At 39.0% G+C, this 16,087-nt stretch overlaps 1 protein-coding gene across 2 annotated transcripts; it reads left to right on the forward strand.

The window, feature by feature from the left end:
* The first annotated feature begins 91 nt into the window (after nt 1–91).
* Nucleotides 92–13,844, forward strand: LOC121243904 (eukaryotic translation initiation factor 5B-like). 2 transcript variants are annotated; one of them, XR_005936324.1, is made up of 13 exons: nt 92–2,753; nt 8,303–8,874; nt 8,963–9,070; nt 9,161–9,261; nt 9,370–9,460; nt 9,549–9,659; nt 9,737–9,802; nt 10,450–10,509; nt 10,663–11,220; nt 12,696–12,815; nt 12,915–13,022; nt 13,436–13,555; nt 13,698–13,753. XR_005936324.1 is itself a non-coding variant. In XM_041141963.1 (12 exons), exons 1-12 carry the CDS (start codon nt 569–571, stop codon nt 13,761–13,763), a joined length of 4,158 nt encoding a protein of 1,385 aa, XP_040997897.1. In that variant the 5' UTR covers nt 94–568; the 3' UTR covers nt 13,764–13,844. The 2 variants fall into 2 exon arrangements, 1 of the variants encoding a protein (XP_040997897.1); XM_041141963.1 differs by lacking the exon at nt 12,915–13,022 and having other exon boundaries at nt 94–2,753; nt 13,698–13,844.
* The last annotated feature ends 2,243 nt before the right edge of the window (nt 13,845–16,087 follow it).

A 16,087-nucleotide genomic window follows, 5' to 3' on the forward strand; every position in this document is an offset into this window, starting at 1 on the left:
ACTTATCAATAAAGTTTGGTCTTTTCCTTCTTTCATAAAAATAAAATAAAATAAGATTGAATCGATGGGATTGTGATTGTTGCTATCTAAACACGAATTGCAACCTCTTCGCAAGTCCAAGACGGATGCAGAGTTGCAACCAGACCAAACTCATGGAATAAATCATGCACAGACCCAAAAGACAACCCTTGAACAAAGTATATATTGCCTTCCCCTCTCCACTTTCCTTCTCGTCTTCTCTGCATTTTTCTCCAAACCACTTCTTGCCCTGTGTCAGCTATCCATTCCTTCCAGTTTCCCTACTCCGTTTACCTCCTTTCAATTCCTTTTTTCTCGCCATTGCTCCGATTCTCTTTCTCGTTTCCCTCCGTCGCCCCAAGTAACCTCTCTCTCTACGGTTGTCTGCTCTCGATTGATTGATTTTGTTTTAAGACTCCTTTCCATTTTTCAGTGATAAATTTCAGGTCTTTTACATATGAAATTTTGTAGGATGGATCTGATTGTATAGGTTCTGGTTCTCGGTCTAGTTATCGAATCCAATTAGTCGAAAGGAAAGAACGTATTTTTGATGGGTCGAAAGAAGCCGATGGCTCGTGGGGACGACGAGACCGCCCCGGCTGCGGTGTCTAAGTCGAAGAAGAAGGAGGTCGTCATCGATGACGATGAGTATTCTATCGGAGTTGAGCTGTCCGAGGAGCCAGAGGCTCAAGATAGGGTTGCTGTAACTGGGAAGAAGAAGGGTAAGAAGGGGGGCGCGAAAGCTTTGAACCCCAAGGACGATGAGGGTGACGATGTCGAAAAGGAAGAGGACGAGGCTCTTGATACGATGTTCACTGGGAAGAAGAAAGGGAAGTCGAAGAAGGGCGGTGGGAATAGCACGTTTAGCGCTTCTGGGTTCGGTTTGTTGGGAGACGAGGATGACGATGAGGATGGACGCTCTGGACTAACTGATGAGAAAGACAGTGTGGAAGATGATGATGAGCAAGTGGCAAGCTTCTCAGGGAATAAGAAGAAGAAGAAGAAGAAGCCGTCCAAGGACTCCAGTATGGGTGGTAGTAGTTTGTTTAGTGCATCTGCGTTTGATGCTATTGATGATGATGGTGACAATCTTGATGATAATGAGGGGGAGGAGGTGGATAATTCTTTGGGAGAAAGTAAAGTTGAGGATGGCGATGATGAAGATGAGCAAGTAATTGCTTTTACAGGAAAGAAGAAGAAGTCATCCAAGGCCAAAGTTGGCAGCAAAGGTGGTGGTGGTAGTGTGTTCACAAAGTCTGATTTTGATGGGCTGGATGATGGGGATGAAAAGAAAGAAGAGGATGAAGATGTTGCCCCGCTTACTTTCTCGGGTAAGAAAAAGAAGTCTTCAAAGAAGACTGGTGGTAGTTCCTTTAGTGCTGTGTTGGCTGTCGTTGATGAGGAGAATGATGAAGATACTTCTCTGTCTGAACATACTAGAGCTGGTGATGATGATACTGTTAGGGATGAAGATTTCTCTGCAATCACATTTTCGGGGAAGAAAAAGTCTTCAAAGAAAAAAAGTAGTGGTGTTTTTACTGAACTGGGAGATGAAGCTGAACTTAGAAGTGTAGATGAACCTGAACAACCGAGTATGGGAACTAGTAATGCGGTAGCTGAAGTGTATAAAGTTAATAAGAGTGAAGAGGTGAAGGGGACTTCTAAAACTAAGAAGAAAAAGAAGAAGAGTGGAAGGACAGCTGAGGAGGAGGATGATTTAGAAAAGATTCTTGCAGAGCTCGGTGAGGCGCCTCCTATATCAAAGCCGGCTGCTCCTCCACAAGAAGAGAAAATTGAGGTTCAACCTGAACCAGTTGCTCTGGCTGATGAGAAGGAAGGTGAAGAAGAGAGTGTGGATTCTGCTGCAGCGAAGAAGAAGAAGAAGAAGAAGGAGAAGGAAAAAGAGAAGAAGGCAGCAGCAGCCACAGCTGCTGCCACTGTTTTGGAGGTGAAGGATGAAACCCAGGATGAAGTAATAACTGAACCAACAAAGCCAAAGAAGAACGAATCTAAGAGTAAAGCTGTGGACAAGAAAGTGCCAAAACATGTTAGGGAAATGCAAGAAGCAATTGCTCGGAGAAAAGAAGCTGAAGAGAGGAAGAAGAGGGAAGAAGAGGAGAGGTTGAGGAAGGAAGAAGAGGAGCGACGGAAGCAGGAAGAACTTGAGAGACTAGCAGAAGAAGCTAAGCGTAGAAAGAAGGAAAAGGAAAAAGAGAAATTGCAGAGAAAAAAGGCGGAAGGCAAGCTTTTGACTACGAAGCAGAAGGAAGAAGCCCGGAGGTTGGAAGCAATGAAGAACCAGTTCCTTGCTAATGCAGGGATGCTTCCCCCATCTACAGACACTGTTGCACAAAATAAACGTCCCAAATATCAGAACAAGAAGCAAAAACCAACTCACGATAAAGCAAATGGTGGTGCCCCTGATAAGCGGGTGGAAAATGTAGAAGCAAAGGAAGAACCACTAGAGACTCTGGCCAAGATGGATAGCATCGATTCAGAGAAAGTTGATGAGGAGTCTATTGACATGGAGGACAAGTCTGAAGTTGCCGAGGCTGTCGAAGATAATGGAGTGGAAGAAGATGATGATGAGGATGAATGGGATGCAAAGAGCTGGGATGATGTTGCTGTTAATCTTTCTATTAATAGTGCGTTTGCTGATGAAGAGGTCGACTCTGAACCTGAACCAGTGGTTAAAAAGGAGGCAAAGGTTGCAATACCAACTTCTCACAATGCAGGTAAGTTTTATGTTGAAATATCATTTCCTTGTTTTCTTGTTTTCTGATGGGCATATTATCATGATGGTTTTCTATTTAATTTTCTTGGACTTGTTTACATTCACCTGCAAGGGTATGTCTCGCGTCCATTTTGTTTCGGCTACTACCTTCTCCATTATTCCTCCTTAGCCTTAGATGTTCTTTACATATAGAATTTTCAGAATTTGGAGAGTCACAATCTTTTCATGACAAGGAATCCTGAGCACCGTGCCAACTCTACATTTTTTTTTTTTTTTTTTGTTCGAGAGTTACAATTTTCTTTTGGGGTGCTACCCGCCCCTTACGGGGCGGGGCCACCCCTTCCCTGTCCCCGGCCACCGCATGGGCGGGGGTGGGGATTTTTTCCCCGTAATCCGCCTCCGTCCATGTGGGGGCGGGGTACCCCATCCGTTGCACGGGGTGGACCTCCATCCGTCTGCCCCCCGCCCCCCTCCTCTCCTCCTCGGCTCCCCCAATCGATTACAACAAACTCAAGCCTAAGAGAGATTCATCTTAGTGTCTTTTACAACAACGAACAAACCCAAGAGAGATTCATCTACCAAGAGAGATTCATCTACCTCGGCATTTGTTATTTTCATGGCAAACGAAATCGATTCCTCTCAGTCTCAGCGGTGTCTGTTACAACAAACCCAATTGAGTCCTCTCTGCTGGCGTCTGTTACTTTCATGGCAAACGATCTGAGAGAGATCGAGAGAGTTTGGCTGTTTGGGAGTCTGGATCTGGGACGAGAGAGTTCGAGAAACTAAGGAATCCTGGCGGGGCGGGGCGGGGCGGGGAGGGGCGGGGCCGAGCCCCCTTCGTCCCCCGCCTCCGCAACGCCCCTTTCATATGGGCAGGGGGCCCCACGCCTCGTCTGTGCAGAGCGGATCCCCCGCCTCACCCAGGCGGGGGCGGGGCGAACGGGGCGGTGCAGCGGGTGGCGGGCACCCGCTGAACACCCCTGATTTTCTTTATTAGTTTTTTTTATAAGTACAATTTTCTTTGTTAGTAAGCAGAGTTACGCTTAAAAAAAAAATAAAAAGGAAGGAGAGTTACAATTTTGTCGCTGATATATCTGTTTTTTTTATCCTTTTTTGTAATTTTTTTTTCTTAGCATCCTGTGCAGACCTGTATAATTATATTAGCAATTCAGCATTTGGCGCCACATGTTCTGCACATTTGGCTTGTATATGCTTGTGAAATGATATTTTGGGGAAAAAAGCAGAACCAGCAGTCCAGGAGTATAGCAACGAGTTGAGCAACAACTTTCTGTTGTAAACACATCGGCATGGAATTATGGGAATGAAGATGATGGAAATGGATACATGATTTAGTTATATTCTAATAATGTCTAGACCTTAAAAGGAAGCTCATGAGCCATTTAATGAATAATATGTTTCTGTTTCATTAATAATGTCTAGACCTTAAAAAGAAGCTCATGAGCCATTTAATGAATGATATGTTTCTGTTTCATTCTTGCAAAACCTTTTAATCAGTTCGTGAGGTGGGTTTTGAGATGTTTTGTTTTTTTTTTTTTTTGACAAGTAAACAAATTATATTGATCAAAGAATAGGCAAAGCCATGTATAGAATTCTAAAAGAGAATACAAAAGGCAGCCCCTAGGCTGGGTAGGCGCATTATGGAGAAGAAAATCATGTAGGTCCATGCCATTGAAATCAACAGTTATGGGCCTATGGCCCATGTACATAGTGTTCTAAAAATTAAATCTTTAAGCTCCTCCAGCGATCTCTCCTTGTCTTCAAACGTCCGGTCATTGCGCTTCTACCACAAACACCACATAATGCATATAGGGATCATCTTTTTTTTTTTTTGATAAGTAAGATATAAACTTTATTGATGTGAATGAAATAGGCATATACCTAGTACACAGGAAGTATACAGTTGAACACCTAGATACATTCTAAGAGCGTTAAACTAAAGATAGGAATTCATGTATATCATCCCCATTTAATACAATAGCTGAAAACCAAAGCAGTAAAGTGTGCAGAAAATAATTCTTCAGCTCCATCATTGTTCTTTCCTTGTCTTCGAAGCATCGCATATTCCTTTCCGTCCAAATACACCACATGATACACAACGGAATCATTCTCCAAGCTGCTGCCACTTGATGACTGCCCTGCAATTTCCTCCAACAACCCATCAGCTCCACCACTCTCCTAGGCATTACCCAAGCCACACCGACCCGTCGAAAAATCTCATCCCACAACCCTCTTGCTACATCACAATGTAATAAAAGATGATCTACCGATTCTCCACTCTTTCTACACATGTAACACCAATCCAGTACAACGCATCCTCTCTTCCTCAAATTATCCGTGGTTAAGATCTTCCCAAGGGCGGCATTCCAAACGAAGAAAGCAACTCTAGAGGGCACTCGAGACCTCCAAATGTTCCTCCAAGGAAAAGAGGTGTGATCCTGTGAAATCAAAATTTTATAATACGCTTTTACTGAGAATTTCTTATGATCCTGGAGCCTCCATTTCAAGCTGTCTTGTTGCGCCATAGTAGACCCTAAAGAATGTAGCAAGCTGAAAAAATCTGAAACCATAGATAATTCCCAATCATGAATATCTCTATTAAACAGAATATTCCACTGATGCGAACCATGGGCAAGTAATCGCACTTCCGCCACAGAAGCGTCCTTGTTAATTGCAATACGATATAAAGCTGGAAACACCCTTTCCAATGCATGATCTCCACACCACACATCCCGCCAAAAACTGATTCGGTCACCCTCACCTGCGACAAAACGAATATGATTTACTAAAATAATCCACCCCTTCCTTATAAACTTCCATAGCCCCACTCCATGCCCCCCTCTCACTTCTTTAGAACGCCACCCACCCCAATCAACCCCATATTTAGCATCTATTATTTCCCTCCACAAAGAACCCTCTTCCATATGATATCTCCAAAGCCATTTCCCCAACAACACTTTATTAAAAGTTCTCAAGTTACACACACCCAACCCCCCATACTCAACTGGAGAACATACTGTCTTCCAATTAACCAAATGAACTTTCTTCTCCTCCCCTAAGCCTCCCCAAAGAAATGCCTTGAAGAGTTTCTCAATTCTATTCACCACCCCTGCAGGCATAGGAAAAAGGGATAAAAAATAAGTGGGGAGGTTTGTAAGGGTACTCTTGATAAGAGTGAGACGACCTCCTTTCGATAGATACACCCTTTTCCATCCAGCCAACCTTTTCTCTATCTTTTCTACCACCCCATCCCATATAGCTCTACTCTTGAAAGTAGCACCTAATGGAAGACCCAGATATTTCATTGGGAATGAGGACACCCTGCAACCCAGAAGACTTGCTAGATTGCGTATATTAGGGACCACACCCACCGGAACCAACTCAGACTTGTCAAGGTTCACCTTAAGCCCTGATACTGCTTCAAAACAAAGTAATAATGCACGCAAAGTTTGGACCTGACTCCTATCCGCTTCACAAAACAACAGAGTGTCGTCTGCAAAAAGAAGATGTGAAATGGTACAAGAGCTACTAGAGCTATGTCCCACCTGAAAACCAGATAAAAAACCCCCACTAACAGTAGCCTGCAACATCTTGCTCAATGCCTCCATAACTATGACAAAAAGAAAGGGAGATAATGGATCACCTTGTCGCAAACCCCTCGAACTATGAAAAAAACCTGCAGGAGTGCCATTAACTAACACTGAAAACCGAGCCGTTGAAATGCAAAAACGCATCCAAGAAATCCACCTATCTCCAAAACCACACCTCTTCAATAAATACAAAAGGAAATCCCAGTTCACATGGTCATAAGCCTTCTCCATATCTAGCTTGCAAAGAATACCTGGACTTCCCTCCCTCAATCTAGCATCCAAACATTCATTTGCAATGAGCACCGAATCAAGTATATATCTCCCATGAATAAAAGCATTTTGAGGCTTGGAGATAATATTTTCCAGCACTAGACTAAGCCGATTAGCAAGGACCTTTGAAATAATCTTATAGACACTGCTAATCAGACTTATTGGGCGAAAATCCACAATATTCGACGCCCCATATTTCTTTGGAATGAGTGCAATAAAAGTCGCATTAAGTGATTTTTCAATCTTTTGATAAGCATGAAATTCACTGAACACCCGCAAGACATCACCTTTCACCACATCCCAACAAGTTTGAAAGAAACCCATTGAGAAACCATCCGGACCCGGCGCTTTGTCCTTAGCCATACCAGATATGACCTTGAAAATCTCATCTTCCACAAAAGGTCTCTCCAATACACTCACAAGCTGCGGATCAATTGCCTCACAAGCTCCACAAAAGGTCTCTCCAGCTTGCCAGCACTGCCACCACCGTGGTTTTGTGATGTTCTTGAGGTGTACTGCAAGGAGCCCAAAGGAGGTTATCACTATGTCCTCGTCTCAAACTAAGGGTCTATAACAAATTGAAGAATGCAGTGAAGACATCTACCTCTCATTCATGAGCTTTTCAGATAAAGCTAATGGTTCATCACATAAGCATCTTAGTATGAGCAACACTACACATATGGAAAAGGTTCCTTGAGAGCCGTACTACCATAACTTGTCAGAATCTCATTGTAGCTCCATCTCCCACTTCAATTCTAGTATGTTAAAAAAAACTTCACCCAACCTTTTCTTGTGTTAATCCATAATCCCACCCATAAGATCCGTATTGAGAGTTCACAGCTGAACTCCACAAGGTCTCTCTAGTTCTGATAGCACCAAAGCCAATTCCCAAGAGTGCACAATCAATTAAGAGCTGGTTTCGAACTCTTAAACCATCCTTAAGAGGTTGAAGTGCATACGTCGGCCAGTTGTCGAGGTGAAATTTGATCTCTTCACCTAACCCACCCCAAAGGAAGTTCTGCTGAAGCTTTTTCTACACACCTAGGCAAACTAGAAGGAAGCAATTTGGCAAGGTGAAATTTGAGCTCTTTGGTATCCTTAAAAAGCTCAGTCCAACTTACTAAGGGACCAATTTGAGACGTGGCACTCAATGCACATTCACCTTTATCATGTTTCACCCAATATGGGACTGAGTGGGGCGTTACATACAACTTTTGTTTTCTGTCTAATGCTCTTTCTTTTGTTTTGTTTGAACTATGACTTGTTACTAGTATTGGATCTAACTTGATTAATCTGAAATGGGAATTTATGGTCCTACTTTCCAGCAACATATATGTTTTTCTGCATAAGTGGGAAATTTTATTTGTAAGGATTACAGAGATGTTGAATCACCTCAAGTTTCTTGGCATAGCAGATGCCTATTGTACAACCCACATTGCCAAACAAGAAGAAAGTAAAAAATAAAAATAAACATGTCGATAAATCGTGCGTTTTTTAACCTGTCTCTGAATTTGCAAGGTCTAGGGTCTAGGCATATTGTCATTTCATGGCATTGTTAGGAATTACCCTGCTAAAGTATATTGCCTTTGGAGTAACTATCGTGCTTCTTTATTTTTTCCTTTGTCCTAGCACTGATCTACCTATTGCCTTTCTTTGGTTTTTCAATCTACAGAACCTCCTGCAACTGCCAAACCAATGGGTGCTGCTAAGAAAACTACTCCTTCCCATCCAATAACATGTCTGAATCTTGAGAACAAGGAAAAACAGGAAGCTGAAGTTGCTGAAAAAAATAATAGAAAAGATGAATCCTTGAAAAAACAAGCTTCAAGGTCTGATTCTACCTCCAAACCAAGTGAAGATAACCTTCGTTCCCCAATTTGCTGCATCATGGGCCATGTTGATACTGGTAAAACGAAGTTGCTGGATTGTATCCGAGGCACTAACGTTCAGGAAGGTGAAGCTGGAGGCATCACTCAACAAATTGGTGCGACATATTTTCCTGCTGAGAACATTCGCGAGAGAACCAAGGAACTGAAAGCTGATGCAAAACTGAAGGTCCCGGGTCTATTGGTTATTGATACCCCTGGGCACGAATCCTTTACTAATTTGAGGTCACGGGGTTCGGGTTTATGTGATATTGCAATTTTGGTTGTCGACATAATGCATGGCTTGGAGCCACAAACAATAGAATCACTTAACCTTTTGAAAATGAGGAATACAGAATTCATTGTTGCATTGAATAAGGTGAGGTTCGTTATTTAATTTGCATTTGGTGTGGGTATTTTATTTTGTTTTTCAATACTAAAAAAGAACTGTTTTTTCAATTGAGCAGGTAGATAGGCTCTATGGATGGAAAACGTGTCGCAATGCACCAATTGTGAAGGCCATGAAACAACAATCTAAGGATGTACAAAATGAATTCAACATGAGGGTCACTCAGGTTTTGTACATTCTGCCATTTCTTATTTGTTTCATTATTGTCCGTTTGACTTATAACTCATTCATTTTGATTGTTTTTGTTGGTTTTCAGATTGTAACCCAGTTCAAGGAGCAAGGTCTAAATACTGAATTGTATTATAAGAATAAGGAAATGGGGGAAACTTTTAGCATTGTACCTACAAGTGCTATTAGGTACAAATTGTGGACTTTAGTCTTGTATTGACATAACTTGTTTGGGCTCTTCAGCTGCCAAACTGTTTTTGTTATTGTCCTGATATTTTGGCTTTGTGGGTAATCCAGTGGCGAAGGCATCCCAGATTTGTTATTATTATTGATTCAATGGACTCAGAAAACTATGGTTGAGAAACTTACATATAGCAATGAAGTTCAGGTTTGTGATATTTTCGATATGTTTGATTTGCTTGAGTACCTCAAGATAGTAGAGTGGAAAATCTGATCGTGAGTAAATTGTTCACCAGTGTACAGTGTTGGAAGTCAAGGTCATTGAAGGTCATGGGACAACTATTGATGTTGTTTTAGTCAATGGTGTGCTTCATGAAGGAGATCAAATGGTTGTTTGTGGCATGCAGGCAAGCACCTATAAAGCATGTTTCCTCATGATCTCATGCTTGCTTTCAAATCCTTAATAATGAATCTCGCTTTGTAGGGACCTATTGTCACCACAATTCGAGCTTTATTGACGCCTCATCCAATGAAGGAACTTCGAGTCAAGGTATGGTTCTCTCTTTTGACATTCTCACATTGTTTTCGTAGTGCCTGAGAAGGAAAAGTACATATAAAAAAGTTCTCGAGTAGGAAAAATAGAACTCCCGTAACTGCTAGCAAAATAACTGGCAAAAAAGAGATAGTCGAGCCTTACATTAAATTCTATCTGAACATACAGGAGACTTTTTTTTGGTAAGAACAAACATACAGAAGAGACTTTAAAGTGAATCTTTCTTTGATTGAATTTCAAGGCCAAGGTCTTGAAGGTAATCTGCAACAGTAGTCTGTTGAATGCTTGGAATCTGCTTATGACACAAAGAGAGTAGTTGGAATCTTGAAAAAGGTTGCTAAGCTGCACTACTTGCACTCTGGTAATTAAACAGTGAGTTATTTGGGACATTAAACCTTTGAGGCAGGGTTAAAGACAACATGATGAGAGAGAAGTTTACAAAAATCTGCCACAGTATCTGAAAGTCGTGTTGTACGACCTTAGAACTGCTATGCCACAATATCAGAATCGCTGGACAATGGATGAGCTTAAAATCTTTTTTTTCAATACATTGTTCCTTTGGGCAGCCACTATAGATTATAACAACCTGAGTTTTGATTATCTTCTTGTATCATTTTCTATATCTAATTCGATGCTGATTTCAGGGGACTTATCTGCACCATAAGGAAATCAAGGCAGCAATGGGTATCAAGATCACGGCACAGGTATTTTTTTTCACATATTGAAGTCAGGCCAATCCTGCCTAATTATTAGCTTTATCTATTATTTAAGCAATACATACATTTTCACTACTAAAGAGAACATTGTTGGTTCTTTTGAAGGAAGTACCTGATATATTGTGTTTTATTTTAATGCAGGGCCTTGACCATGCTATAGCTGGCACTGGTCTATATATTGTAGGTTCAGATGATGATTTAGAGGATGTCAAGGAATCAGCTATGGAAGATATGCAGTCAGTCATGAGCAGGATTGACAAGAGTGGTGAGGGAGTTTACGTGCAAGCGTCTACCTTAGGCTCATTGGAAGCACTGCTCGAGTTCTTGAAGTCCCCAGCTGTAAACATTCCTGTTAGTGGCATAGGCATAGGCCCGGTACATAAAAAGGATGTCATGAAGGCCAGTGTAATGCTTGAAAAGAAAAAGGAATATGCTACTATCTTGGCATTTGATGTAAAAATTATGAAGGATGCTGAGGAACTTGCAGAGTCTCTAAGTGTGACAATTTTTCGGGCTGATATCATTTATCACTTGTTTGATCAATTTAAGGCCTATATTGACAACCTCAAGGAGGAAAAGAAGAAGGAAACTGCTGATGATGCGGTCTTCCCATGTGTCCTTAAAATTTTACCCAACTGCATTTTCAACAAGAAGGATCCAATTGTATTGGGGCTTGATATCCTTGAAGGCATTGCTAAGGTATTATTTTTCAGCCGATATGGCTTATTTTCTGTTGTTTGAGGGACACGATAATGTTAGTGAAATATCATTTGTCAGGATATGATGTCCTTATAGGCACCAGATAATTTCTGCACTGTACTTGCTCACACGTCTTGGGTTTGAGAAAAGAGGAGATCTTGTTGAGACCAGCTACTTTTGGATCTCAGTAAAGTGAGAAAAAAGGGAAACCACTAATAGACTTAAAACAAGAAGCTGGCTTAACAAGTACTCTATAATTTCCGTGAAATATCCATTCAATTTTAAACTTGCTGAGTTGCTTAGGAGTTATGCTTTGGAAAACTGGGTATGTACATAAGGAATCTGTGTCTTTGTGTATAAAACCCGGGGGCTATGTAGTGACCTCCAAATCAACTTTCTTGAGCACATGGTGGTATTGTTGTTTATGTGCCCAATTTGGAGGTCTGGCTTTAGTACTTCCCAACAGAACAAGTCAATGAAGCCATCTACATATGTGAACTTTTCTGAGGCCAAAGTTTACCCTAGAGATTGTTTTATATACCTACTCTATTTGTTCTTCAGTTTCATAGTTCCTTCCCCCTTCCTAGAAAACTGCACTAGAATTGATAGGGATGAAAAAATGAAGGAAAGAGACGGGAAAGGAAAGGGAATTGAGAGTTTATCCTTTCTTTATGCTGTCATGCAGGAAAGAAGTAAGAGGAAGGGGGAGATGGTAAAGTTCTAAATGTTACCACTACACACTCATGAGGCGATAATGATAATAATATCAAATTAGTTAGCTTGTTGAGTTGTGCATGATTTGGGGGCTTTGTTCGTTGGTCAGATAGTAGTCAACAGATACAGAGCCCATGGATGCTACTTTGTTATTTTCTGTGCTCACGGGTTGACGTAGTCCATTTTGAATGGTATGACCTAGCAGAGTTGTCAAAATATGGGACTTTTGTTATTTGTTTTTCTGTATAATATGCTTATGAAACTCTAAAAGTTCAAGATCTTGTAGATCAAGTAGCTGAAATTTTGGGAACACTTTTGCAGTAGCATGCTTTGTCGTTTATCTTAATAATGTGATTAAAGGGTTTGAACTTATTTTATCATGACTTTTTACCAGCTCTAGAATTCATGTGTATATGCTTAAGTTCTTTCTATGGCATCCTTATAGGGGAAAAAGAAAGTTCTTTCTATGGCTTGAATGAGGCTGGGATGCTCCATCTTGTCTGTCTACTTTTTCAACTGAGGCTAACTCAGTTTCTCTGATCTTTTGCTTGATTTACAGTTTTTGTTGTCGTAGACTCGTAAATATCATGTATGGCACATAACTCATGAGTTTTCTTGATGTGAATGAATACCAGTCCCGAAATTTCTCTACAATGTTGACTTTTATAACTGTGGGTTAGTTGTGGGCTTCAGATGATGCTTATTATGAGATGCCCATAGAGTTTGTGTATTGCGTCTGATGTTATTTGCTTTCTGCACAGGTTGGGACTCCGATTTGTATTCCTCAGAGGGATTTTATTGATATTGGAAGAATTGCATCCATTGAAAATAATCATAAACCTGTGGATATTGCAAAGAAAGGGCAGAAGGTTGCAATTAAGGTATATGTTCGTACCTATGATGCAGGATTCAATCTTTTTTAAAAACAAACCTAGTCTAGTGATGAATTTCTTAAAAATCTTACATCAAATTGTTCTCAGAGTCCATACAGCTTTCTGTTCTGCGCCATGTGCACATGTCATCATTGAGTCATTGCACTGGCATTTCCAAATAAAATAAATATGCCGGGGCCCTTCTTAATTTCTTGGGTAAACCACTAGACTCTTCATAAATCGACCTTTACAAGAATTCAGTAACATCAAAAAGCTTTTGAAAGTGAATTGCCTTTTTTTTTTCTTTTGTAAATCCTAATTATTTTAGGTACCTATCAAATAAAATTATTATTTGTCTATTATTGGTATTTTTTTTAAAAACAAATGTGCTTCAACCAAATGACTTCATAATTATTCCTATTTAGGTGTTCCTCTTGTATACATAACTCAAACTATACGTTTTGAACTTTTTAATAAAATCTTCGATTGCACTGATAAAAAGAAATCTTTGATTGCACTGATAAAAAAAAATCTTCGATTACATATAAAAGAAAAAAGAATATAAGAAATGGGAATTTTTTATCTCAATGCAATGCCCTTGCTTCCATAATGTTAGTTGACATTTACAGATAGTTGGCACCAATCCTGAGGAACAGCAAAAGATGTTTGGTAGGCACTTTGAGCTTGAGGATGAACTTGTCAGCCACATCTCAAGGAAGTCAATTGATGTACTTAAAGCTAATTATAGGGTAAGTGATTGAATCTCACACATCGGGTTGTATACTGACCTTTCATCGCGTTAACCCTGGGTGGCATCGGGTGGCTTGGTTTTGCCATTCTTCATGCATTATGTTTAAATTGTTGCTTATTTTGTAACTCTATAATATGCAGGATGATCTGTCTATTGAGGAGTGGAAGTTGGTTGTGAAATTGAAGACTCTTTTCAAGATACAATGATGAGGCAACTTCGAGTAGCTTTTCAAGAACAAGGAGCTTCATCGAGACTCGTCTGTTACAAACAATGATGCAGAAGCCAAAGCCTTTTTGCCCAAAGTGACCAATTAAATTGGTTTGATTTTTGTGAAAATCATGTTATTTTGTTTTTTGTTTTGTTTTTTTTTGTTTTGTTTTTGTTTTTTTTTTTGGTGGTGGCATAAGAAAGAGGTTTCTGTACAAACAGGCAACCGAGGGAATGTGATAATGATTATATAGAGGGGTCATATGATGTTGATATCTTGGCAATAAATTTGTTAAAAAAGAAAAAAATATAATATACCGGCTGGTATTTTCAAACACAGTGATCCCATTCATGGTAATTCACAGACAAGTATCAGAAGATATCAAGTTTTTTTTCATCTTTTGGTCATTTATTGTCATGTCTCCCTTCTACATTTTGGGTATGAAACATGCAATTCCTTTCTTTTCTTTTTGTTTATAGGCATTGCATTCGAAAGAAATAAAAGCATAATGTCCAAGAATGGATCAAACCAGCAATTAATGAATCGGAGGAAGTGCTGTTAAGGTAAGGGTCCATCCAGTTGCGAAGTGGGGAAAGTTGAAAGTGATACATTGGTCTAAATGATGTGTTATAGCATTCATGCTCCTATTGGTATTTTGCGCAAAGCATATTTGGCTGCAATTTTTGAGTGGATCTCCTATTTTACTGGATGATGATTTCAGTGGTTCTCCTGTTCTATTCCATAAATTTGGTCCAGAACATAGCCTGTTTCAGTTGGTGGGGTTGTTTGGGCGAAGATGATAGATGCTCAAATCCTATATAAAGATATGAAACGTGTGAACTCAAGTGTTTTGGACTCTAAGATCTACAGTGAACCTTAATTTGAGGTTTAATACATGAAGGGATCCAGGATGGGGTCTTAAGATAAATTGTAACTGAACATTCTTAAAACTATAAAAGTTTAACCAAATAGTCTAAGTTTTTATATCGGTGAAATAATATTTACATTTCTAAGGTGTGCAAGTTTCGCACACTCTATAGATTTATCAACTTTTTTTAAAGGGAGTGCACGAGACTTGCACACCTTAAAATTGTATCTAGCGTTATTCTTTATATCAATAATACTTAAGCCCCTAACAAATGCTTTTTCAGATTGCCAACCATAATACAAATTCTATTAGGTATGGATATAGTGTTAAATCATTGAAAAGCTAAAAGGCCATGAAGTCGATTTCAAAAAAATGTTGCCATGGTTGCGTTGATAACTGATAGATCAGTGGGTTCACATGTTGGAAAGTATGTAAAATATTAGGTTCATGCTCGTCTGGTTATATAAATAAAATGAGATAAGATGAAATGAAAGTACGATAATTTTTATTTTAGAATTTAAAAAATTAATTTTTTTATATTTTATTTAAAAATTTAAAAAAAATTATAATAATTAAATGAGATAATAGTTTGTGTAACCAACTAAATTAGATAGTTTTAATACATGCTCCTTTATCTTTTATCGTGCTTTCAGGATAAAAGTTATAGGTTTTGCGAACTACTAAGTGCCAACTTTCTTGACTATAACAGTATAACTTCGCTTTATGCGCCTAAAGGAAGGAAAAAGACAGCAAGTTAATCAAGCTATTGTAATATATATATATATATATATATATATATATATATATATATATGAAAATTTCTATTTATCATCTTCACGTACTACATATTATATATATATATATATTTTTTAATCTTGTTAAATATGTGGTATATAGATGATGAATAGAAAAATTCAATAAGTTTAAGAATAATCAAACCAAAAAAAAAATTAAGAATTTAAAAAAATAAAATAAATGTGGTGTGTGGTGTGTGGGAATGATGAGTAGTAAAACTCTCTATATATATGTATTCAGAGTTTTGTTATGTACAAGCAAGTTTACTTACCAATCTGTATACTAATATTGCTGCCTTCATATTCTAAATTTAAATTAGTAATATTTTCAATAAAATCTACTTTCTGATCAATCAGATTGAATAGGTGCGCGTATTAGTACGTAAAATCGCTTACAATTAGATAAAATCTACTCTCTCTCTCTCTCTCTCTCTCTCTTATATATATATATATATATATATATATATATATATATATATATATATATATACACACACACACACAGACACACACACACACATATTTGCAAATAATCCATGTCTGAGTTAGGTTCAATTACTGTACGTTTGTATAAGCTTTCCGGCCAAGTTCAGTTACAAAACAGAATTAAAAAAGAAAAATCTTGATCGAATTTCCAATTCTCAAATCGACTCAACCCCA

The sequence above is a fragment of the Juglans microcarpa x Juglans regia genome, chromosome 8S (assembly GCF_004785595.1).
Source record: "Juglans microcarpa x Juglans regia isolate MS1-56 chromosome 8S, Jm3101_v1.0, whole genome shotgun sequence".
Lineage (NCBI taxonomy): Eukaryota > Viridiplantae > Streptophyta > Magnoliopsida > Fagales > Juglandaceae > Juglans > Juglans microcarpa x Juglans regia.